Source organism: Patella vulgata, chromosome 2 (assembly GCF_932274485.2).
Source record: "Patella vulgata chromosome 2, xgPatVulg1.2, whole genome shotgun sequence".
Taxonomy (NCBI): domain Eukaryota; kingdom Metazoa; phylum Mollusca; class Gastropoda; family Patellidae; genus Patella; species Patella vulgata.
The window spans coordinates 6,168,753-6,194,022 of NC_065880.2; the positions used below are offsets into that span (position 1 = coordinate 6,168,753).

The 25,270-nt window shown below is 35.8% G+C and overlaps 1 protein-coding gene across 1 annotated transcript in view; it reads left to right on the plus strand.

The window, feature by feature from the left end:
- Positions 1-25,270, plus strand: part of LOC130010785 (anoctamin-4-like) — a 97,468-nt gene that overhangs the window by 15,038 nt on the left and 57,160 nt on the right. Inside the window, exons 3-6 of the mRNA XM_056098828.1 lie at positions 10,654-10,776; positions 16,802-16,840; positions 22,274-22,312; positions 24,067-24,144. Of these exons, the coding sequence (XP_055954803.1) occupies positions 10,654-10,776; positions 16,802-16,840; positions 22,274-22,312; positions 24,067-24,144 (279 nt within the window). The remainder of the gene's footprint in view (positions 1-10,653; positions 10,777-16,801; positions 16,841-22,273; positions 22,313-24,066; positions 24,145-25,270) is intronic.

The window sequence follows — 25,270 nt, forward strand, 5'->3', positions numbered from 1 at the left end:
GAGACGAAGATAATTAATTAATGTTTCTTAAATTAACCGGGGGTTGGATGGCCGAATTGTTAGTGCGTGCACGCTGTATCATAACGTCTGTCATTGAGTCAGCTGGTGTGGTTTCGATTCCCTGGTTGTATATGACAAGGAGTAGGGCCACCCCTGTCCAACCTTGTGGGTTTTCTCCGGGTCATCCCACTGCTAAAGACCCCTATGTGCAAGCAAATTATTGAAATAAAATTGAACCATATGGTAGTCCCTAAATGACCTTGTATGTGTTGAGTGAACCTCTCTCTCTCTCTCTCTCTCTCTCTCTTTTTTTTTTAATGTACATGTAAGCTATCTCATCATCAACTGGCAACAGAGCCTACTAAGGGAGATACGATATTAATCATGTCACCAACACGCCCAAACAAGTGGTAATACGTGATACAAGATACATGATGATCACTCGACTTCCTGAATAATTAACATAGTCAGAAATATTCTGTTATGTCATTAGATATCAATATACATGTGTTGTCATTATTCATTGTGACAGATATATATATATTATTCAATATCCATTAATACTATTAGACACCTTGAATGACCACTCTCGGAGGGCCTGACAAGCATAGCTATCTAGTCGTGCATGCACATAAAAGATCCCTTGGCAGTTGGAATTTGATATAAGAATAAGACGTAGTGCCGCAAAATTTCCCACACTGTATGGCGTATGTCTGTCTTCATTAGCCCAGTTTGGAGTAGGACATTAAACCCCATTTCATTTCATTTTGTGGTACTACTCATCATGAGTATAGGATTATAAAGTATGGAATTGATGAGGTGCGAGATGCCAAGAGATAGAACAGTGGGACGTTAATCCTCAATTAATTCCATTTTCCAGAGAGAGAGACAAATCTGGTTATCATCCATTCGACATAAATTAGGTCATTTCGGGACTAAAATAGGGTTCAAGTTTATTACGATAATTCTCTTGTTTGCATGGGTCTTTAACAGTGGGAGGAAACCACAGGACCCAGAGAAAACCTACAAGGTTGGACAGGCAACCCTACTCCTTATCACATACAAGTGGGGAATTGATACCACGTCACTTGATTCAATGACAGAAATTGTGATGCAACAATACACGCGTTATCCAATCGGCTACCCAACACCCCCTATACCACAATTATTTTTTAGAACATGAATATTGGAGGGATTCTTGTTGAAGTTTAAGGATTTCCCAAATTTATGTAAACATTTTTTCTCAGTCGCTGACCTAAATAAAAAATGATTTGTGCTTTGAAAGCAAAAGGTAGAAATTTATATTGTTTGGATGGTTTGCTTTCTAGATATTCAAAGCTATTCCTAGATTTCCAAAGCCTTTTTAGGTTTGAATGACTATTTAGTTAGTACCTGGAAAAAATTAAAGTTTTAAATTGGTTTGACCTGAATATGGACTGACATAATATTGCGAAATAGATAATGATTTAAATTGGTTTGCCTGAATTTGGACTGACATAATATTGCGAAATAGATAAAGTTGAATAAAGTTTGTTGACTATGTAAACTATTATGAAAGGTTGTGAGAGGATGTCACCATAGTCGAGTGTTGTTGTGGGTGTATTCTTTATCCCATTAAATTTAAGTTTTCAATAAGTGTGTGATGTGGGGGTGGAAGAATGGGCGGGTGCAAAACATAGGGGGGCTGGGGGTGATATGGAGGAAGGGGTAAGTGCAAACCAAGGGGGGTGGGTAATGTTGAGGAAGGGTTAAGTGCAAAACAAGGGGAGGGGGTGATGTGGAGGAAGGGGTAAGTGCAAAACAAGGAGTAGGGGCTGAAGTGGAGGTGGAAGGAAGGGGCAGGTACAAAACAAAGTCTTGCAGAGCATAAGATTTCTTCCCAAGTTAAACCGTGCAATAATCGACTAAACAATTTGATTAAGATAATAAGGCCTGCCATTGTGTCCCAAGTGATCCCACATGACAAGGATTAGGTTTGACTTGTGGGTTTCTCTGGCTTGTTCCTTCAGTTTCCTCCCACTGCTAAAGACACCTACATTCTAGCGAATATTAATGTTTACAACTGAGAATCGGATTATCAAAGGTTGTTGTCTACCTGTAGTCACAGATCAGTGGGACAAATGAAATAAAATGAAATGGGGTTTAACGTCCTACTGCTCTGCTCCGAACTGGGCTAATGAAGACAGGCATACACCATACAGTGTGTTATAAGGGAAATTTTGCCCGGACGGCGGCACTACGGCCTGCTCTTATATCAAATTCCACTGTCAAGGGATCTTTTACGTGCACAGCAATGTGTACAGGGGACCTCATTTTTTTTCGTTCCACCCGAACGACTAGACAGCTGTCCTTGTCAGGCCTTCCGTTGTGCATGCAGTGGGACAAAATAACAGATATACCAGTGATTTGTCTGATTTTGTGCCCCGTGCCTTATTCTATTTCTAGGCTTGTACATGTATTTCAATGAAGGATTGATTGGCAGATTGGTCTCAAATTTTGAATACAAGAAAAACAGGGTTTAACGTCCACAAACTAGGTCATTGTGGGATATTATAGCCTTTGAAGGTTTTACAAGACGTGTGCAATAATTGCAATCACCGTACTGGTTGTTCAAAGCTAAGCCTCGCTACTCCATTTTTTAGCTTAAATCAAAATATAGCTGAACTGTTCTAATCTATTTAATATCAGAGAAATCCAATGCCATCGAGAGTTGATTATGGCATGGATAAGTTAATTAATGTCTAATTAATAGATAACATACATTGTAGATAGGACCTGCAATAGGCAGATTTAGTTCTTGCATAATGTATGTTTAATGTAGTCAACCTACATGTATCAGTTATGTCCCTTTAACTATCTTCAGCTTAATTTCTGTCATGCTCCAGTGGTTTAGTGGTTAAATCGCTGTCATGCTTCAGTGGTTTAATGGTTTAATCGATGTCATGCATTAGTGGTTTACTCCCTGTCCTGCTTCAGTGATTTAATCAATGTCATGCTTCAGTGGTTTAATCGATAACATTATGAAATTCAAGGGAAATAAAATGAAAGAGTCTTTGACCATTGTCAGGGCGTTAACAACATGCTGCCAACAGTTTTCAGTCCTATTGAAACAATTTTCCTTTGCAAGGACATCAATCCTGTTCCATAAGATGGATACCAGGATGGTACCCACATTCATTTAATTTTCCTCTTTAACCCGTTAAGCGTGACGTTTTTAAAACGTTAACTACCCCCTATTGTGTAATTAATTTGACGAAGTGACGATGAACTATGTACTATGTTCTAAGAATAGGTTCGTTATACATCTATTACGCCCTACACACAGTGAGTGGCAGTTGTCCAGGATGTTATATAACGACCTACGCACTTAACAGGTTAAAGTTCTAGTGTTCGATCTTACTTGCTACATAACGTCCACTTTTATAGGTATACTGCTCTCCCCCCCTGCCCCAATTTGATTGAATGCAAACATTAGATCTAAATACTACCGCTGCCAGTCAGTATGTCAGCTATTTGCTCAACCAGAGCTTCATGTATATGATAAAGTGCTAACATTTTTAAAAGAGACAAACTTTATTCTAAATATTAATTGTATATATTTAATCATGAATCTTGTTTTAAATATTTATATATGTAAAGATTTATATATTTATGTTTAATTATATTTTCTGTGATATTTGTTTTTATTTACATATATAAATTCATTTATGTGATATCGTTTTAATTTGTCTCGTTAGATTCACCATATGTTTGGCACAATATAGCCCGGTTGGAGCTGGCGCACCATTAAACAACATTTCATTTCATTTCCCCCCAATTTAGGGTTTGCCAGTAGTCGTTCAGATGGGACGAAAAGTCGAGGTCCCATGTACACATGGGCGTGCACATAAAAGATCACTTGGCAGCTGTATTTCGATGTAAGAGTAGGCCTAAGTGCCACTGTCTGGGCAAAATTTCCCTCTTGTCATAGCACACTATATGACGTATGCCCGTTGCAAGAAGAACAGTAAGACATTAAACCCTATTTCATTTCGTTTAATTTTTTTAGAGTTTGTCACGTCCATACCATACCTTATAAAAAATGACATTTGATTGTTTTTGGTATTGTTTATATCACCTGTAGAAACATTAGCCTAATTTTTGTCATACCAAGCAACCACACAACAATAACAACATTAAAATAACTGACTATATATATAGATTACAGGATATATTTACAGAGAGAGAGAGAGGGGGGAGGGGGAGAGAGAGAGACAGAGAAAGAGAGAGAGAGAAAGACATAGAGAGACAAAGAGAGAGAGATTAACCTCCACTTGACACAGACTAGGTCATTTTGTGACTAACACATGGTTCAATTTTATTTCAATAATTTGCTAGTGCGTAGGGGTCTGTAGCAGTGGGAGGAAACCAGAGGACCTGGAGAAAACTCACGAGGTTGGACTGGCGACCCTATCCTTGTCACGTACAACCAGGGAATCAAAACCACACCAGTTGACTCAATGACAAAGTGCACGCACTAACCATTCGGCCACCCAACCTCCCACAGTATTTAAATCATGACAGCTCTAATTTTTATACTCTGGTCGATATAACCGCGACAATAAAACAAGTAACCACAAGGGAGGGATGTTTTGTTTCCTGGCATCAAATAGATGGAACTATGTACATGTAAATGAATAAAACAAACTATCATTGTCCTTGATTTCCAGGCAAACATTCTATTTTCCGTTAATATTTACCTCATTAAACCACGGGAATAGGAAGGAATGACATTGATTGGTCCATTGTCTTACAATACAGAAGTTCATATATAAACAATATATACATGAAGCTACCAAAATAAAAGTATGAATTATCTGTTTATTTAGGTATCCAAACGGATGGAAGCATTAGAACCACAAGAGAATACTGACGTACAGTTTTATTTGGTTCCCAGTTTGGCATGGTACCCCATTTTGGTGGACCGACAGGGAAATGTTGTCATATATTGCCGTCGCTTGCGTCCGTCAGACAGTCCATCAGTCCTCCGTCCACACTTTCTTGTGAACACTCTACAGGCTACATTTATCATCTGATTGTTTTAAAATTGATATATGTTGTTTACATTAGTGAGATGAAGAATCCTATTTTTTCCTAAATTTACAAAGTACCATAGTACTATGTATACTGGGCTTACAGTTTAAGACGATTGATGGTGAGACTCACTCTATGGCTCTAGCAACTATTATTTTAAATTCCAACTGTCAAGGGGTCTTTTACATGCACGTCAGTGTTTCCTATCTCATCCCAACAACTAGACCTCATTCCTGTACCATTGACAAAGGGAAACTACTCCAGAAAATCCAAAGGAACTTTCTCAGTCAAAACAGGGAGTCAGTGGTTACAAAGCCAGTGTCTTACTTGAGGGTGGGAGGGTGGATGGCCGAATGGTTAACATGTGCACTTGTATCATTAGGTCTGTTATTGAGTAGGGGGTTGGAAGGCTGAATGGTTAGCATGTGCGTGCTGTATCATAACGTCTATCATTGAGTCAACTGGCGTGGTTTCGAATCCCCGGTTGTACGTGGCAAGGAGTAGGGTCGCCTGTCCAACCTCGTGGGTTTCCTCCCACTGCTAAAGACCCCTACGCGCAAGGGAATTATTGAAATAAAAATTGAACCATATGTTGGTCCCGAAATGACCTAGTTTGTGTCGAGTAGAGTTAAACCCCATTTCTCTCTCTCTCTCTCTGTCATTGAGTCATCTCCCACTGCTAAAGACCCCCACGTGCAACCGAATAATTGAAATAAAATTAAACCATATATGTTAGGCCCAAAATTACCTAGTTTGTTTGGAGTGATGGTCAAACCCCCTCTCTCTCTCTCTCTCTCTCCCCCCCTCTCTCCAGTGCATCAGATCTGAGTCAAACCAGGTACATAATACCAAATCAAACATGCATGTACATAGTATAGTTTTACCACAGTCGAGGAGCCACGGTGGCTAAGTGGGTAGGATGCTGGCTTGCTAGCCAGGAAGCCGCGTGTTCGATCCCTGCATTTGCCAAGATAGTTCATCAGGATTTTCCGATGTGGTTTTCCCTTGTCAGTGGTGCAATAAGGTGGGTCTGATAAGGACAGCTGTTTAGTTGTTCGGTAAATTTCTCTCAGCACACTGCATGGCGTATGTCTGTCTTCATTAACCCAGTATAGGAGCAGAACATTAGGACGTTAAATCCCATTTCATTTCATTTACGACAGTCAAGTGCACAATGAATTAAGTCAAGCCAGGTACCGTATCAAACTTCTACATCAGTATTTAACGATTAATAGCGCCATTGTCTTCCGTGTTTTATTGTGTATATGACATAACCATAGCAACACAATGTTAGGCAATAAATGTATTCAATATAGTTCAAGTTGCCCCAGGCGAAAATATATATTTAATCAATTTCTAATTATATTAGGCTGCTATGTAACTTCTGATTTGACAGTGTTATTGTTGTGGGCGTCGGCTGTCTCAGGTATGTCAACAGTAGCCATTGACTGTTAATGTTAGATACCTATACCTGTATTTACCTGTATCCAGGTATTGTGATACTGTTTCCAGTAACTAACTACTGAATTATCTCATAGTGAAATGTGAAATGTTTTGTGCTCCAAGGTTGGAATATTTGATTTCTGTTAACGCGATTGTGTTGACCGACTGATTGATTGATTGATTTCGGGTTTTCACCTGTGTGATTTACTTGATCTTGAGTAGTATCTATATGTAATATATCACTCTCACCTGGAGAAAAACTAAATAATATATGGCAGGAGGTAGAATTCTTGATCAAATATATTTCATATCACTGGAATCAGAAGGAGTATAACAATATGAAAGTGAGGAATTCCTACTGAATTCTGGAAAAATAAATGCTGGAGGAAAACTTTTAAGTACTGTATTATATGGCATAACCAAGTCTGTTGAATCAATTCCTAAATGATCTATACATGTAGATACAATGTAGATGCTGGAGGAAAAGTAGTAGGACATCGAACTGAGGTATTCCCTTGAACTCTGGAAAAACAAATAATGTACCTGAAGAGCTGCAAGAGGGGAAAACACTAAATACTGTATTATACAGCCTTCAAGAGAAATCATTCTACGTCAACTTTTATTTCTTAAAGGCAATGAAATGAAATGAAACAGAGTTTAACGTCCTACTGTTCTGCTCCGAGCTGGGCTAATGAAGACGGGCATACGCCATACAGTGTGCTATAAGGAATATTTGGCCCGGACAGCGGCACTACGACATACTCTTATATCGAATTCCAACTGTCAAAGGATCTTTTACGTGCACGCCAAATGTGTACACAGTACCTCGGTTTTTCGTCCCATCAGAACGACTAGACAGTTGTTTTTTTCAGGCCCTCCATCCTGCATCACTGACAAGGGGGAACCATGCCAGAAAATCTGGGTGAACTTTCTCGGCCAATGCAGAGATCAAAATTTCTTAAAGGATCTATGGATTAAATACTGGGGGAATTGTGAAAACTAGCAGAACTTCAAAGTGAAGGATTACTCAAATTCTGGATTCATAGATTTTATGTTAATATACTAGGAGAGCCAGATTAAGCTTGCATGGGTCCCCTGGATAAAAATGTCACTAAGGTCCTTTCATTAACAGTTAAAATAGGGCATATTATTAGGTGCCCTTTTAATATTGGGGTCCCTGGTTGCAGCCCAATCAATCTCGCCTTTAATCCAGTCCTGAGTATAGGGGTGTTTAATAGAAAAGTTACAGAAAACTGAGTAGGAGGAAGGAGGAAGTTAGTGGTGCTGGACTGAGGGTCTGGCAAAGGACAACGGATGGGATGAAAATCTGTGGTCCTGTGTGCACGGGTAAAAGAATCCTTGGCAGTTGGAATTCGATATAAGAGTGGGCCATAGCACCGCTGTCTGGGTAAAATTTCCCTCATAGCACACCGTATGGCGTATGCCGGTCTTCATTAGCCCAGTTCGGAGCAGAACAGTAGTGCGTTAAACCCCATTTCATTTCATAGGTTTGTGATGGTCTAGTGTAAGGAGATTCCTCGGGTGTACGTGACAAGGAGTAGGGTCATCTGTCCAATCGCGTGGGATTTCTCCGGTTTCCTCTCACTGCTAAAGATCCCTGTTTGTCAGTGAATAGTTGAAATAAAATTGAACCATATGTTAGTCCCGAAATGACCTAGTTTGTGTCAAGTCAATGTTAAACCTCTCTCTCTCTCTCTCACTCTCTCTCTCTCTCTCTCACTCTCTCTCTCTCTCTCTCTCTCAAGGAACACTAGTTTTGGGTGTTCCAAGTAAAGACGTGTCATTGTTAATTGATAGTGAATTGATTTACACCTGATTTATAGATCTATAAAACACACTTTCACGTTAAAATCTTTATAAAATACCTGAATAGTGTACCTGGCTTGGACATTATTATTAGTTACTTGTCACAACTTGTAATGTAACCATGTCATCAAGAGAGATCAAGTATTAAAATAGCCATGAGTTGTATAATTTATAACATCTGATAAAGTTAACGATACTGTTGCTAGAATATAACTGATAATATTATTTATAATCCAATCTGATTTGTACGGAAATGCATTAACGTGAACAATATTAAAGACTTGACATTCAAACCCCCCAAAAAATCTAAAGCAAACTACGTATACATACAGAGAGAGAGATGGGGTTTAACGTCCACTCGACACAAACTAGGTCATTTCGGGACTAACACATGGTTCAATTTTATTTCAATAATTCGCTTGTGCATAGGGGTGTTTAGCAGTGGGAGGAAATCGGAGGACCCAGAGAAAATCCACGAGGTTGGACAGGCGACCCTACTCCTTGTCACGTACAACCGGGGAATCGAAACCATGCCAGTTGACTCAATGACAGACTTTATGATACAGCGCGCACATGCTAACTAGAACCCAAACCAAACTACATATACATGCAAACAAACAAAAAGCCATATAAAACTTGAATGCCCATATACATGTTACGCATAACCAAAAGGTAAAAATATATAAGTATTATGTGTATAGAACATTGGCTGTACCTGAGGAACAAAAAGTATTTGGCCTAAGTGTTAGGTGTATACTATTAGTCTACATGTATAGTCACATGGTATACAAAATACCACAATCTTGAATAGATATAATATATAGGTATTGAAATATATGAATTAGAATAAATATATATACATGTATATATATATAAAATCAAATAATGTTTCTAAGTACAGGATCTGTTTTTCCAGAGTTCACGGGAATCCTTCAACAATAAAACGTTTTCTAGTGACTATTTCAATAAATTAATGTTCTCATCAACTAGTGATAAATGTGCTGTTTATTAAAACTGATGTGATAATCGTTTATAGAGTCTAGTGAGGATTAAATTTGGATCAATAATACGTATACAGTGTGCTTGATATTGGTTAACTTAACAGTAAAAATGTATTTTAGAAGTACGTATTTTTCACAATATTATTTGATTACAAATTTTTATACAATCAATAATACGTATTCAGTGTGGTTGATATTGGTGAACTTGTCAGTAAAAATGTATTTTAGAAGTACGTTTTATTCACAATATTATTTGATTACAACCTTTTTTGCAATCAATAATTAATTACCCTAATTCAACACAAAATATAAAAAAAACATGTGAAATCTCATCGCTGAGGGCAGTGATTGTGTTGGAAGAGTTATTGTCTAGATAACACAGTTTTGGTGTCATCAGTTAGTATGATGGTCGGGTGTGCAGTTGGGTGGCTGGGGGTCAGAGAGAGATGGGGGGGGTAGTGTGGACTAAAGTGTTGTGTCATAGTTTTGTTTTTATCGGTTATCGCGGATGGGTGGGAGGTGGGGGAGTCTTGTAGCATAAAGTGATGCTCTAGACACGACAACTTCAATAGTAGACTTGATCTCGCTTTAACTCCGTATATCTTATCAAGCACTTCACATAACACCCTGTTAATTTTGGCACTAATTTCCATTGGGTATTCATACCAAGTCTCACGCTTTCAAGCTAAAATGTCTACCTGCGATAATCGAGTTGCAAATTTCAAGTTTTGTTCAGTGTCAAGGTATCCGTGGAGGTCTCTATTGCACAACCTCTGATTGGAGCCTACTGTTCATGTGTCAGCAGATATGTTCAGGAATTGTAAAGTAATGTAGCAACGTCCAGATGTTGCTTCAGGAACATGTAGACACTATATTTATTTTTCTATGCAGTTATTGGTAAAAGAGTCTTTTGGTAGTTAAAATTTCTTGAATAGTGGATATAAATGCCACTGTCCTGGTCAAGATTACCGGTACAATCATACATGTAGCACACTACATGGCACATACATGTAGCACACTACATGGCACATACATGTAGCACACTGCATGGCACATACATGTAGCACACTGCATGGCACATACATGTAGCACACTGCATGGCACATACAAGTAGCACACTGCATGCCACAAATATGTAGCACACTGCATGCCACATACATGTAGCACACTGCATGGCACATACATGTAGCACACTATATGGCACATACATGTAGCACACTACATGGCACATACATGTCTTCATTAGCCTAGTGGGTGTAGAAAAATAAAATGTTAAACCCCATTTCATTTCATTTATTTTTATTTCCAGGAATGGCGGTATCGCCACAACCACCTCCACCAGAAGAATTAATCTATCCACCCGTTGGTCAGAATATGGATACGTCTCCGTTAGTATCTGGTAATATTCAACCAATTGGATTCGAAGATCAAGGTATGGTTTAATATAATACACCTCATTTATTATACAAACATTGATTCAATTTGTTTCATTTTGTATTTTCTGTTATTTTCAATATTCTTAGTCCTGAAATTTAAGGCACCAGGCACAAATTCTGGCTTTGTCAGAAGGTGTGGAAGGAATGTCTGATATCAGGTAGTTGTGCTGTTTTAGCAGGTGTTTCTGTATTTATTGCTTAGTTTCAAACCATTGTACATCTCGTTGAAGTAGGAACCCAATAGTTTTCTATGATTCTCAACGAATTGGAACAAATTGCCAACAATTGTTTGAAACTAAGCATTAAATACAGCAACAGCACAACTGCTCGATACCCAAGTAGAGTTACCCCCCTTGGCAGGAGCTGCTGTATTTATTGCTTAGTTTCAATCAAACCATTGTACATCTCGTTGGAGTAGGAACCCAATAGTTTTCTATGATCCTCAACAAATTGGAACACTTTGCCAACAATTGTTTGAAACAAAAGATTAAATGCAGAAGCTCCTGGTAAAACATCGAAACTACCTATTTACTACCCAATATTTTGGACATTATGCAGGATTAGAATTATCAGTAGAAACAGTGCAATGAGACAAATCCGTACCTGATGAAGCCAGAATATTTTGTCTGTTTGTCATTTTGTTCCTCACAGATTTAGTTATATTTTTGATTCAAGTCTGGCCAAACGTTCCAATTGTCAGGTAGCTCAAACACTGAGTTCCTGAGATTTTGTCATGTTGCTCAAACGTTCTAAAATCATTATTACCAGACCTGGTTCATTTTGAATGTATGGCATTCATATATGTGATAAAAATTCTAAATTTGTATATCTGATTCTGTTTGTCTTGTTGTTCTGTATAATTTGCAGATCAACAGCCTTGGTCACCAAGGTGTCCAATTTAAGTATTATGTTAAATCGGATGTCTTGGTGACCTGCATGCATTGACTGTGTGTAGACCTATGTGTAGGCAATGACTGTGTGTAGGCCTATGTGAAGGTAATGGTTAGCGTGCGCGCGCTGTATTATAAAGTCTGTCATTGAGTTGACTGGCGTGGTTTTCAAATCCCTGGTTGTATGTGACAAGGATTAGGGTCGCCTGTCTAACCTCGTGGGTTTTCTCCAGGTCCACCGGTTTCCTCCCACTGCTAAAGACCCCTACGCGCAAGCAAATTATTGAAATAAAATTAAAACCATATGTTAGTCCCGAAATGACCTAGTTTGTGTCGAGTGGACGTTAAACCCCATTTCTCTCTCTCTCTCTATGTGTAGGTAATGACTGTGCATAGGCCGATGTGTAGGCAATGACTGTCTTATGACTGAGTAGGCCTACAATGTATGTCTATAATCAATGAATATTACAAAGTATGCAATCAATTGTTACTCCCTACATGTATTATTTAATAATTTTTTTTTTTCAGATTTGTATAGGATATGTACAATATATTATATGATTTCTATGATAAAAAAAAAATGGTTTCTATGTTAAAAATACATAATTTCTATGATAAAAATACATAATTTCTATGATAAAAATACATAATTTCTCTGGTAATGAACCATTATGTGGTAATACATAATTTCTATAACGAAATGCAGTTTCTTCACATAATAAAAATACATGACTAATACACATGTACATGTGATTATAAGTTGATATATCCTGGTTGATAAGGTTAAAGGTCAAGTATACAAATATAAACAATGTATACTTTTTATAGATGGTCAGGCTAATATAAAGTATACATTGTGTACCATAGGCTGATAAACAAAGAGGAGAATGTTTAACTTTAGCTTTAGTTATTTTCTAATGAGTCAGAAGGGGTGGAGTGGTTTAAACATCTGCATGTTACATCATAAGGTCTGTCCTTGAGTTATGTGGCTTGGTTTTGATTCCTCGCTTGTATGTGACAAAGTGTAGGGGGTGCCTGTCCAACCTTGTGGGAGTTTTCTGGGCTTTCTCTAGGTCCTCCAGTTTCTTCCCACTGCTAATTACAAATACATGTAACCCTATGCGCAAATGAATTATTAAAATAAAATTGAACCATACTGTATGTCAGTCCCAAAATGACCTAGTTTGTATCGAGGAATGTTAAACCCCATTTCTCCCACTCTCTCATATAAATGTTAAATAATTAATTTGAGTAGATTTTTAAGAGTAGAGTAAACAAGAAATAAATCTGTCTAATGCAGGTCTTTCTTTAGGCCTGAAATATTACATAAATTATTAATTAGATATTAATTAACTTATCCAGATCTTGATGTCATTGCTAGTCTTCGATATTTACTGGATTTGAACCCTATCTGCTGCTCAATGCTCATTCATAATTAAATCCAAAAATAGATAATCGAGATTGTATTGACTTTAGTAATGATGATCGAGGCTAGGCCTAAATTTCAAATTTGACTGAAATTTTCAGCATAATCGCTTTATATTATCTAGTTTTTAACTATTAGATTGAGAATTGCCAGCTCTTTATCTAATCTTCCATAATGCTCTTTAAGTCGTGAAAAATTAGAGATTGCTAGAAAACGCACGATGGAGATTGTTGACTATTAAGCCATCCTATTATATTGCGATTATAGTATGCATGTTTTACGTGTGAACGTGTGCTATCTGATAATTAACGGCCTAGTCACACGTTACGGACGGTACTACCATTTATTGATTGAAAGAATCTCCCTGATGACTTCTGATGAGAACATTTGCTATCCATTTGATTTCATGATTGGCATTTGCGATTGCTTCTATATTAGTGGGCTAGCTAGGAAATGTTGGATGAGCAGTAAAGTGTCCCAAGAGAACTCTAAAAGATGCATTATGTAAGATTTAGATAAAGAGCTGGTCGTTCTTGATAAATGTATGGGGGGTTGGATGGCTGAATGGTTAGCGTGTGCACGCTGTATCATAAAGTCTGTCATTGAGTCAACTGGTGTGGTTTCGAATCCCCGGTTGTAAGTGACAAGGAGTAGGGTCGCCTGTCCAACCTCGTGGGTTTTCTCCGGGTCCTCCGGTTTCCTCACACTGCTAAAGACCCCTACACGCAAGCAAATTTTTGAAATGAAATTAAAAACCATGTTAGTCCCGAAATGACCTAGTTTGTGTCGAGTGGATGTTAAACTCCATTTCTCTCTCTCTCTGATAAATGTATAATAGCTCAAAAATAGATAATGCAAAATGAATATATTAAAAAAAAATATCAGTCAAATTACTATTGTAAGCATTTTAAGTTTTGACAATATCTGGTTTAGATTGTTCATTATCGTAGCAACGGAACTTGGCAACCAAGGCTTAGTCTTGATTATCCAATTTATTGTTAAATTTTAAAATCTTGCATGTGTTTTAATCCGTTCAAATCTCAGCCATCCGATGATCTAGAGAATTGATTAACGGTTTGTCTAATTAATAAGTTATATACATGTAAAATTTAAGGCTTAAAGAAAGACCTGCAGTAGGCAGATTTACATTTGTAGCTCTTACATAATGCATCTTAGCACACTGTATTGCGTATCCCCGTCTTCATTAGCCCAGTTTGGAGCAGAACAGTACAGTAGGATGTTAAACCCCATTTCATTTCATTTCATTTCATTTCATTACATAATGCATCTTTAAAAAAATGATATGGTAAAATATGAGAGTTTTCCCCGGAGGGTTTAACGTCTGACTATCTGCTATTAGGGAATTGTTTGCTACTCTTTTTTCCTATATTCTGTCAAGATATCTTTTTTGTCCCAGAATAATAGATATTAATACAGACATCAGTATATATTGTAGATAATATAAATAACTCTTGGTAAAGTCTAATGTTCAATGGTGGACAACTGCATTACTAAGTAAAGACAGAACAAACAATACAGGTGGCTTAGCAAGAAACAGCATATAGTCATTCGAATGGGACAAAAAAAAAACAACCTGGGTCAACCCAAATCATCTTATTTATACTTGTGTCCAGTTTAAGGCTAACTGATTGATTTGATAATGAGTGTCCAATTTACAAGTATTTAATTTCTTGACCACTGTTCAAAAATTAATCATTATAGATCAATAATCATTTGGGTTGGGTTTTTTTTAACAGTGATCAAGAAATCAAACACTTGTAAATTGGACATTCATTATCAAAATTTAATGGTCAACTTTAAGTTGGACACAAGTACAAATCGGATGATTTTTGGCGATTTTAAATGATTTTTACAAATTTTTAAGCAAAGATTTGATATTAAAAGAATGTGAAAGAAATTAGTGCTAAATACATAAGATTAAATGATACCCGGATTATAGTGCATGGTGGACTGAAAATTCTTCTCAAAAGGACTGTTAATGAGTGAATTGGCATGGTTTCCATTCCCAAGATTCCCTGCTAGTGGAGGATAACCCCATCTCTCTCTCTGGACATAACTCACCAGATCTATGTAGGATAAGAAAATATAAATTTTAAGGCATCCTTCGTAACCTGGACATACATCTACATGTATGTGAATACTACCTGTACTTTTGTTATGATGTCAGTATAACCCTAATATAAATCTTGAGTCTAACAAATGATTGCAGACAGTCTATAAAATCATCAGCGTAATGTAATATCGTGTGAGGTTGTCGTTAAAAATAGAATCACAAAAAATCTTGAATGAATAGGCATAGTTTAAATTCTCTATTGTGGGAAGAGAAAGGGAGAGAGAAAATGGGTTCATCATCCACTCAACACAAACTAGATCATTTTGGGACTAACATTTTATTTTAATAATTCACTTGTGCATAGGGGTCTTTTAGTAGTGTGAGGAAACCGGAGGACTTGCAGAAAACTCGCCAGGATGGCACAGTCAACCCCACTTCTTGTCACTTACAAATTCTACATATGACTAAATAAATGGTCTCTCTTAGTCTCTATCATCCAGAAAATATTCTACGAATATTAGTCTGGATGCCTTGTCAACATTTGAGAATAATGAGTCATTGACTAGATTATCTGGTCTTTTACATTATCATAGACAAAGTCTAAGGGAGGTAATTAGTCCTCAAACAAGATGTTGACGCCCATGAAATTAATTCAAGAATGTCATTTCAAAAAATCCATTTGATTGCATTCCCAGTTTAATATGAAACACTCTTAATTTTTTTTTTATTGTAAAATTTCTCTCTTAATGGGCCATATATATACATGTACGTTTTTTTTTTAAATTAATCCTTATTCGTTGTCACATTCATGTTTATATTAATGCAAGAATTATGGGATATTTTTGCGGGAAGGGGCGCAACTCTTACTTGTCTTGGCCAAAGAAACAGCCCGTTTTGGTCAAAGGACTTTTTCCTACTCGTCCCGAACAGAGTGGAATGATCTGCCACTGGAAATAAAGAACTCTCCAGATATTGCTGTGTTTAGATCCAGACTAAAAACCTTTTTGTTTAAAGGCTCAATACCACTCTTGTTGTAACTGAATAATATGTCCCAATCTTTATTCTGGTCAACAAAATGTACTATTTTACAACATTCCAAGTAATTGATGATACAAATTTCATCTTAACCCACCTTATTTAAAAATTTTGAAAAATTCAACATAATGGTTTGAAACGTCTAACATAAACCTTTTCAAATGAAACTTCGATTTAAAAATATTTTCGAACCCTCTGGACAAGTAAAATAGGATGTAATGGATAATTTACACAACAGGTAGGACACTTAAACGTCTAGTACTTAGATAGAGATATTATTTATTTTCTGGAGCTTTCAAGACAGCAAGAGTGTTATTGTCCCTTTAAGAAAGCATTCACTTTATGACAGTTGTGATCATTTTTGAACTGCGCTTTGAGCATGCTCATGCATGGATATAGCGCAATATAAATAGACAATTATAATCAACCACATTAAAAATCAAACTCTCGGTTACGCAAGAGCAATGGACTTTTCGTCAAATATTGACAACAGTTCCCGAGACCCTCCATCCGCTGAAGATTAAGAGGTTCTGGGTGACCAAGACTATATCTCTCTATGCATGTTGTTTGATATCTATGTTTATAATTTAATTCAGTCAATCCAGCATTTCGAGATGATGTTCCTTCTCAACGAGGTATAATATTCATAACAAGTACACGCTGCAAAACAACATAAATAGCTTCTATTTTTAAACACGCTATTTTCAATTTGTTAGTTTTATTAAATCTGTCAGTTTTATTTTTACACATCTACTTTCATTTTGTTAAAACAACATAAATGGCTTCTATTTATACATAATGCTACTTTCAATTTGTTACTTTTAATAAATCTATTAGTTTTATTTTTACACATCTACTTTCATTTTGTTAATCTAATGGTTTTTATTTTATACATACTAGGTAACACTACTTTCATTTTCTTTCAGCTTTTATCTAAATATACATACTCCTTTAATGTTTTGATTTTTTTTTCTGCTCAGAAAATATTTGAACAAGATGTGACATTTGACTGAACTTGATAAATTCATTTTATCACTTGCTTAAAGCACAAATATATGTTTGGGCCTGCATTGTAATTGAGTTTATAACGCATATAGGGCAATTATCCAAATAATTCTGACACTTTCCTGACCTCCGATAGATGCACTTTTAGCTATAAATAGAATTCTTTAAAATATAGCCGTCAGGGGTTGAGGAAAAGTAAGAACAATTTGAAAACATGCATGCAGACGCACGTGTAGCCTATCTAGCTTTTAAAGTGGATAGTGTTATTGTCCCCCGCCTTTCGAAGAAAGCAGGGGACTATTAAAATGGGTTCGTCCGTCTGTCTGTCCGTCTGTCTGTCCGTCACACTTTTGGGACACAATAACTCTCTTCCTAATTGAGCTAGAATGTTCAAACTTGGTGTATGTGTTTATTAGGTCAATGCCTTGATGGAGTTGGAAGATGAGCATTTTCCGCTTAGGGTAAGCAGAGATAAGCAATTTGATTGGTTGATGCTTTGGGACACGATAACTCTCTTCCTAATTGGGCTAGAATGTTCAAACTTGGTGTATGTGTTGATTAGGTCAATGCCTTGTTCTAATTGGGCTAGAATGTTCAAACTTGGTGTAGGTGTTTATTAGGTCAATGCCTTGATGGAGTTCGAAGATGAGCATTTTCTGCTTAGGGTAAGCAGCGATAAGCAATTTGATTGGTTGATGCTTTGGGACACGATAACTTGAGTTCTAATTAAGTGAGAGTGATGAAACTTGGTGTATAGTTTTATTACATCAATACCTTGACTAAGTTCGATAATAAGCATTTTCTGCTTATGGGTACGCAGAGCGATAAGCAATTTGATTGGGTGAGACTTTGGAACACATTAACTCTCCTTCTAATTGAGCTAGAATGTTCAAACTTGGTGTAGGTGTTTATTAGGTGAATGCCTTGATAGAGTTCGAAGATGAGCATTTTCTGCTAAGGGTAAGCAGAGATAAGCAATTTGATTGGTCGATGCTTTGGGACACGATAACTTTAGTTCTAATTAAGTGAGAGTGGGGACACTTAGTGTATAGGTTTATCTCATCAATACCTTGAGTAAGTTCCATAAATAAGCATTTTCTGCTTATGGGTAAGCAGACCGATAAGCAATTTGATTGGTCGAGACTTTGGAACACAACTCTCCTTCTAATTGAGGAAGAATGTTCATACTCGGTGTAGGCATTCATTAGGTGAATGTCTTGATGGAGTTCGATGATAAAGCTTGTCTGCTTACGGTCAGCAGAGATAATCAATCTGATTGGTTGATAACTTTGGTTTTAATTAAGTGAGAGTGATGAAACTCTGAGTATAGATTCGTTATATCATTACCTTGACTAAGTTTGTTAATGAGAATTTTCTGCTTAGGCTAAGGATCGATAACTTTGATTCTATATGATAGAGAGTGATCAAACTTAGTGTATAGGTGATAATTTGTTTGATTGCTTGATACTTTTGAAAAAAAATAAATGTGCTATTAATGAATATGTGTCATCTATTTATTTTGGGATTTCGGCGGGGGACATCAGCCTCACTGTTGGCTTGTTATGTCTGCTTTTGTTAACACAATTTTTCAGAATTTATGTTATATACAAGTATTTTCAAATGTTTTCTGTGTCTGTCTTTATAAATTTGTTCATTTTAATTTAAGTTTTTTTTTGTTTTCAACTTTTTCTCTTATCTTTTATCATAATTTATTTGGGTTATTTTCTTTTTTTTACCATTTCTTATTAAGGTCAATTATTTTCTATTAACACCCCTTTTTATACAACTCACATTGAATTGTTGCCTGGCTATACACCCACATTGAATTGTTGCCTGGCAACCGCTGGCTATACACCCTGGCTATACACCCACATTGAATTGTTGCCTGGCAACCGCTGGCTATACACTCACATTGAATTGTATATATTGCCGTCGTCACTATTGGTCAATCCATCCATCGTCAACAGTTTCTTATGAATGCTCTATCATAGACTATATCCATCATCCACTCTTTATTAAATTTTTATGTGTCATTTAACCTATCCTTTTTATACACCCACATTGAAATGTGGTCATAGATTGTCGTTGCCTCCGTCCGTCAGTCCAGTGTCCACAATTGCTTGTGGACGCTCTAGAGGCAGCAGTTAATATCCAATTGAATTTAAACTTATACACTGTGTTTAAGGTCATGAGACAAAGAATCCTATTGATTTTTAACGATATCTGATAATTACTACCCGAGTTATGGCCCTTGATCACTTTGTAATATCTTGTGGGTGTTTTAGATTCTAAAGCTATCATCCGATTGACTTTAGATTGATAAACAGAGTTTAAGGTCTTGAAACGAACAAGTTTATTGATTTCCAATGAATTTAGATAACTTGAACAGCTAAATCTATGATATTAAATGTTTTGTATTCTAAACATTAGCATGGGGCAGAACTAAAAGCGAAACAATTTCTAATGATTTTCAGATAATTACTTAATGAGTTGTTACTCTTAATGAGATTTTAGTTTATTATAAATGTTTCATTACCAACAATAGAACAAATATGCGACAAATCTTGTTGACTGCTCGGATGACTTAGCTGCTGTGTGCAGATGTTTCATTGCCTGGCAACCTATCTTTATTAACTGTCAGAGTTATTCCCTCTTAATTTGTCACTCATGTGAACAACCCTTCCACAATGAAACAGATCAGCTGATATGTTTGAGATTTATACTTTTATGCATTACTTATGGGATTAGAATCCGATCTGCTGCTCTATGCTCATTTATGATTAAATCAAGAAATAGATAATCAAGACTATCTCTTTTTATCATATTGACTTTAGTAATGATGATCGAGGCAAGGCCGAAAATTCAATCATTTAATTCTTGGTTCATAGTGGATGAATTTGACTGAAATTTTCATCAAATTGCCTTTACATTATGTAGTTTTTAACTATTATAGTGAGAATTAACTGCCAGCTCTTTATCTAATCTCCAATAATGTATCTTTAACAATTTGACACTAATCGTTATAAACTACTCATACGACAGGCTTTGTTGTGGGTGTATGTTGTGTTACCTGGCAACTCATATACTTGACACAAGTATAGTGAAATCTAATACAGTGTTTCCTGGTTAGATCTAAATATTAAGGCCACTTCCCGATTTACGCGATGTTAACAGGACTAGCGCTACTTCCAGCTTTCGTCAAGGTCACAACATGTAGCGCTAACCCTAGCCCTAACCTTACCCTAACCTTACCCTAACCCTACCCCACAATCCTGGCCAACACTCACGTATCCTGGCCCTGTTTACCTCCCGTAACCCCGACGTAATCTAGAGTAGGCCTTAATATTTAGATCTGAGTGACCAGTATTTCATATAGAACTAGCAACAATCTTTTCAATACAAAGAGATTACATAGCTTATTTAAACATGTAGATAGAAATACAGATCTATATTTCGTTTCGTTGATTTTATACTTTCGATGGCCTACACTACATAAAGATCTGACAAGTTGTAGCGATAGGTCGCGTCAGAGGTCATACAAGAGGCTTTTGGCCTTATGATGTCAGACATTTGATTAAGCTGGCTCCCCAGTCATATGGATATCAAAGGGAACGATCAAGCAGACTCGGCTGCCAAGTCTGCTTTAGATCTTCCCGTATCTGAATTTTATATACCTTTTAAGGATTTTAAATCCATTATAAATACATTTATTTATGGCCGTTGGCAACAGTCTTGGGATCTTGCAGGCACAAACAAACTTCATCACGTTAAGCCTCTCTTAGGAGACTGGCCAAGCTCCTATAGAACCAACAGGAGAGATGAGGTTGTTTTGTGTCGCTCTCGCATAGGCCATACATTTTTAACACATTTTTTCATCTTAAAGCGAGAGCCTCAACCAGAATGTGAACATTGTCATGTTCCCTTGACAGTGAAGCACATTTTGATTGAGTGTAATCATCTCAAGAATACAAGATCACGGTATTATCGTTGCCAGTCACTACATCACTTATTTGCCCAGCCCGGGCTATATTGCGAAATGCTAAACTTTTTAAAAGAGACAGGTTTTTATTATAAATTTTAATTTGTTTATAATATATATATATATGTAATATTTATTGTTTATATGCATAAAAGATTGTTTTTATTTTTAAATTTGATAAAACTGTGATATTGTTTTTATTTATGCATATAAAATTTTTGTGATATGATTTAGCTTGTCTCAAAGAATCATTATTATGTTTGGCGCAATATAGCCCTGTTGGAGCTGACGTGCCATAAAACCACATTTCATTTCATTTCATTTCATTTACATTTGATTAATCAATCAGCATTGATGTTACTAGTGGATTACCAACAGTTCCATGCAAAACACACCTAAAGCTTGTCATAACAGACCGTTTCATTGGCTAATTCCTCACACCATTCAGAACACGTCAATGATAACAACTCTTCTAGATCCTAGTGTAGTAAAGACCAAACGAAAATTTGAAGTATAAAAACGAAACGAAATAGGATCTGTGTTTGAATCAGATTGGGACACCGTCTTTAATAGAGTTATTAAACATAATATACAATGTGGATGAACAGCACTTAGAAATACATAGACATAATATAGCGCTTTATAAGATTATTATTATTATTATTACCAATACATACAAATTAGCTTGCAAACAAACACATTGATACACTTCACTGTACACTCTTTAAATCTTATATAATAATTAATTCATTAAGTTGTTTTATAGTTAATTAATTGATTTTTTTTTTAATTTTTACATTCTAATTTATTTATTTTATATATATATTTCACAGCATAAACATTGAATTGTATTTAATACTTAGGTCATTATGTTATTTTTATTTATTCATTTTCCCAATAAACAGTAAATATTATTAATTAGTTCATTTATAAGGTGTTTCATTTAATCAATCAATTGATTTTTATAGATTATTGATTAATACCAATACATTTATAGTTGATAAATCACAGTTACATACTTATATGTATCAGAAAAAAAATACATCCATGTTTGATATAGAAATATTTTTATTTTAATTCATAGCTAAGGGTCATGTTTCATTTTCTGGTGTTTCCAGCCGAGGTAATTTTTAACGGGATGTCTTTAATCTTGTCTCCTCTCCTTCAAAGACTTTTATCTCTGATAACACAGAGTTTTAGTTTAATGAAATATAACTCGAACCTTTTAGTTAGAGATATCGGATTATATTTCAGCCTTTTAATTCATTCATAGCTAGCATTAAAGAAAATTTACATGTAGCTTGCTCTTTTCTCAGATTAGAATTAATATTTGTCACAATATTTATATTGATATTTAGTTAGAAATCAGACATTATTCTTAGCTTTTCACTGTATTTACAACAAGCCATTATAGGCCTATTTAATGCTGAATATATGTAGTTAGAAATCAAAGATTATTGTAAATTTTCAGCCAACAAATCAGAATTCAGAATGTCATACGGTACATGAAACATGTAACACTTAACTTTTAAAGGACAATATTGGTGTCAGTCATAATTACATATGTGATAGAACTTGTTAAATACATTCCAAAAATAATTTTAACACAGAGATATGCTACTGGAGATGTGTTACAACTTTTCATCTTCAACTGAATTATCAGTAAAATGAAATTCGATCGCGTGTCTGTTATCGCTCGTTACTTCAGTCAGATATATAGAGGGATTACTCGTGTTTGTCATGTTTGGCGTCACTTCCCGTTTCTTCACATGCTTGTTACACATCTCCCGTAGCAATGATCTCTGTGTTAAAATTATATTTGGGATGTATTTAACAAGTTCTATCACATATTTTATAATGACTGACACCAATATTGTCCTTTAAGAATATTCACTCAGATTCTGTTCTAACAAAAACATTATCAGTTCCAGATTTGAATTCAATATAACAGTATGCCATAGTGCCGCTGCCTGGGCAAAATTCCCCTCATAGTACACTGTATGGCATATGCCCGACTTCATTAACCCAGTCCAAGCAGAACAGTAGGACGTTAAACCATATTTCATTTCATTTCCATTGTAAGCCACTGAGTCACTGTTAAGGTTCAATAATGGTGTAAATATTTTAACATTTTTACAGGATATCAATAGTTATAGTCAATCAGATTAAAACACAGATCCTATTTTGTTTCGTTTTACTTGTCTTCACAGCACTAGTATCTGGAAGAGTTGTTATATATAAGCCGCATTTCTGGTTAATGTGAGGGATAAGCCAATGTAATGGTCTGTTTTGGGGAGTTCTTGGCGTGCGATGGCCGGAACTGTGGGTAAACCACTAGAAACGTCAACGCTGGTTGATTTATCAAAAGCCACTCGTATGACCTCTGACGTGACCTCCCAGAACAGCAAGTCAGATCTTCATGTAGTGTAGGCCATCAAAAATATAAAAAAAACGAAATATAGATGTGTATTTTGATCAGATTGTATATATAGTCCTAGTATAATATATAGGCTACAGTACACACTAAAATTAAAATATATTACAAATAATTACTGTAAGTAACTAGAACTTAGAGAATTTACTTTTTAGAGATTATTACTAAACAGTAGAAAAAGGTTTTCTTTTCATAACACAACACAATACAATAAGGTACCAGTATATTTGGATATAACTACTTTTCTATTATTTGATAACGATGTTTCGTAACACATACAGGTCACGTTTTCAAGGTTATGATAAATATCCATCTAGTCAACCTGTATGTGTTACGAAACGTCGTTATTAAATAATAGAGTGTTGTGTTTTGTTATGAATAGTTAACAGTGCTTCTAGATTTCATTAAAAGAATTGAAGTTTTTCTTTGCTTCTTGAATCTAGCTCTCATATTTCCTGGGGATCAAAATGGTGTAACTCTGATTGGAGTGAAGACACTAGTCACGGAGATTGATGTCACAGGTCCAGTTTTTTGATATATTCACCTTTTTTTTTTTTTTTCAGTAACGTAATTGCATGGACGTTTTTGTTCAGGGAGTTTATGTTAAGGGAGTTTTTTTTTGTTTTATTAATAGTTTTAGAATTGTTGTGAAAGTCATTTTCAATATATTTTAAAAGCTGACAATTTTCCGTTTTAAGAGTCTTTTGTAAATGAGGTTTTTCTTGACTTGAATTTCTCGAAATTACTTCCCTTTTAGCTTCAGAATTATCTCCCTTTAAATTGTAGCTTAAACCCAGAATTACCTCCCTTTTAAATGTAGCCTAAACCCAGAATTACCCCCCTTTTAGCCTACATCTAGAGAACTACTTAATAATGTTGAGAGAATAATCTTCGAAATGTCGCCCAAATAAATAAATAGCTGTTTTTCAATAAGTATGTGTAGTTGTGTATAATTACTGAACCCTTATTATATCTCATACCATCTGATAAATCAAACATTCTGGCACGATTGTTTCTGGAACTACTTAATTAGAAACCAGAAATATTTGATAAATATTGTATCATGTGTCGGCCGAAAATTGATTTTGTTTGTGTTAGACCCTCGGATCATAAATCAGTTATGAGAATGAGATTGTCTACAGATCGGAGATCATATTTGTTTCAACGGTATTGGATAATGAGATCAATCGAACTAGAATTTGTTTCGTACATGTATTTGTTTTAACGGTATTGGATAATGAAATCAATTGAACTAGAATTTGTTTCGTACATGTATTTGTTTTATAAACGGTATTGGATAATGAGATCAATTGAACTAGAATTTGTTAATAAATATCAGTTGCAACAGCATTTGGGTTATTGTTTGCGGAAAGATAAGTAATTATCAGACAGAGCTATTAGTAGCGGAATTCGGGTTTCAGCGAATCACAACACCAGCCATCTGTTTGCACGCAGGCTGGAATCTAATTATAACACAAATCTCAAATTTCCTTGATTCTGATTGGTTAAAAAGTGTGATTGAATAGTCAATAAATGCACTCTGTTTTAGCTAGGTGACTGTCCAATGGTTCAAGCATGCTTCAGTCATCTTCAATGGACTAAAAACCTCGTCTGAATTAGAAACAGGAAGTTTAGATTCAAATGCCC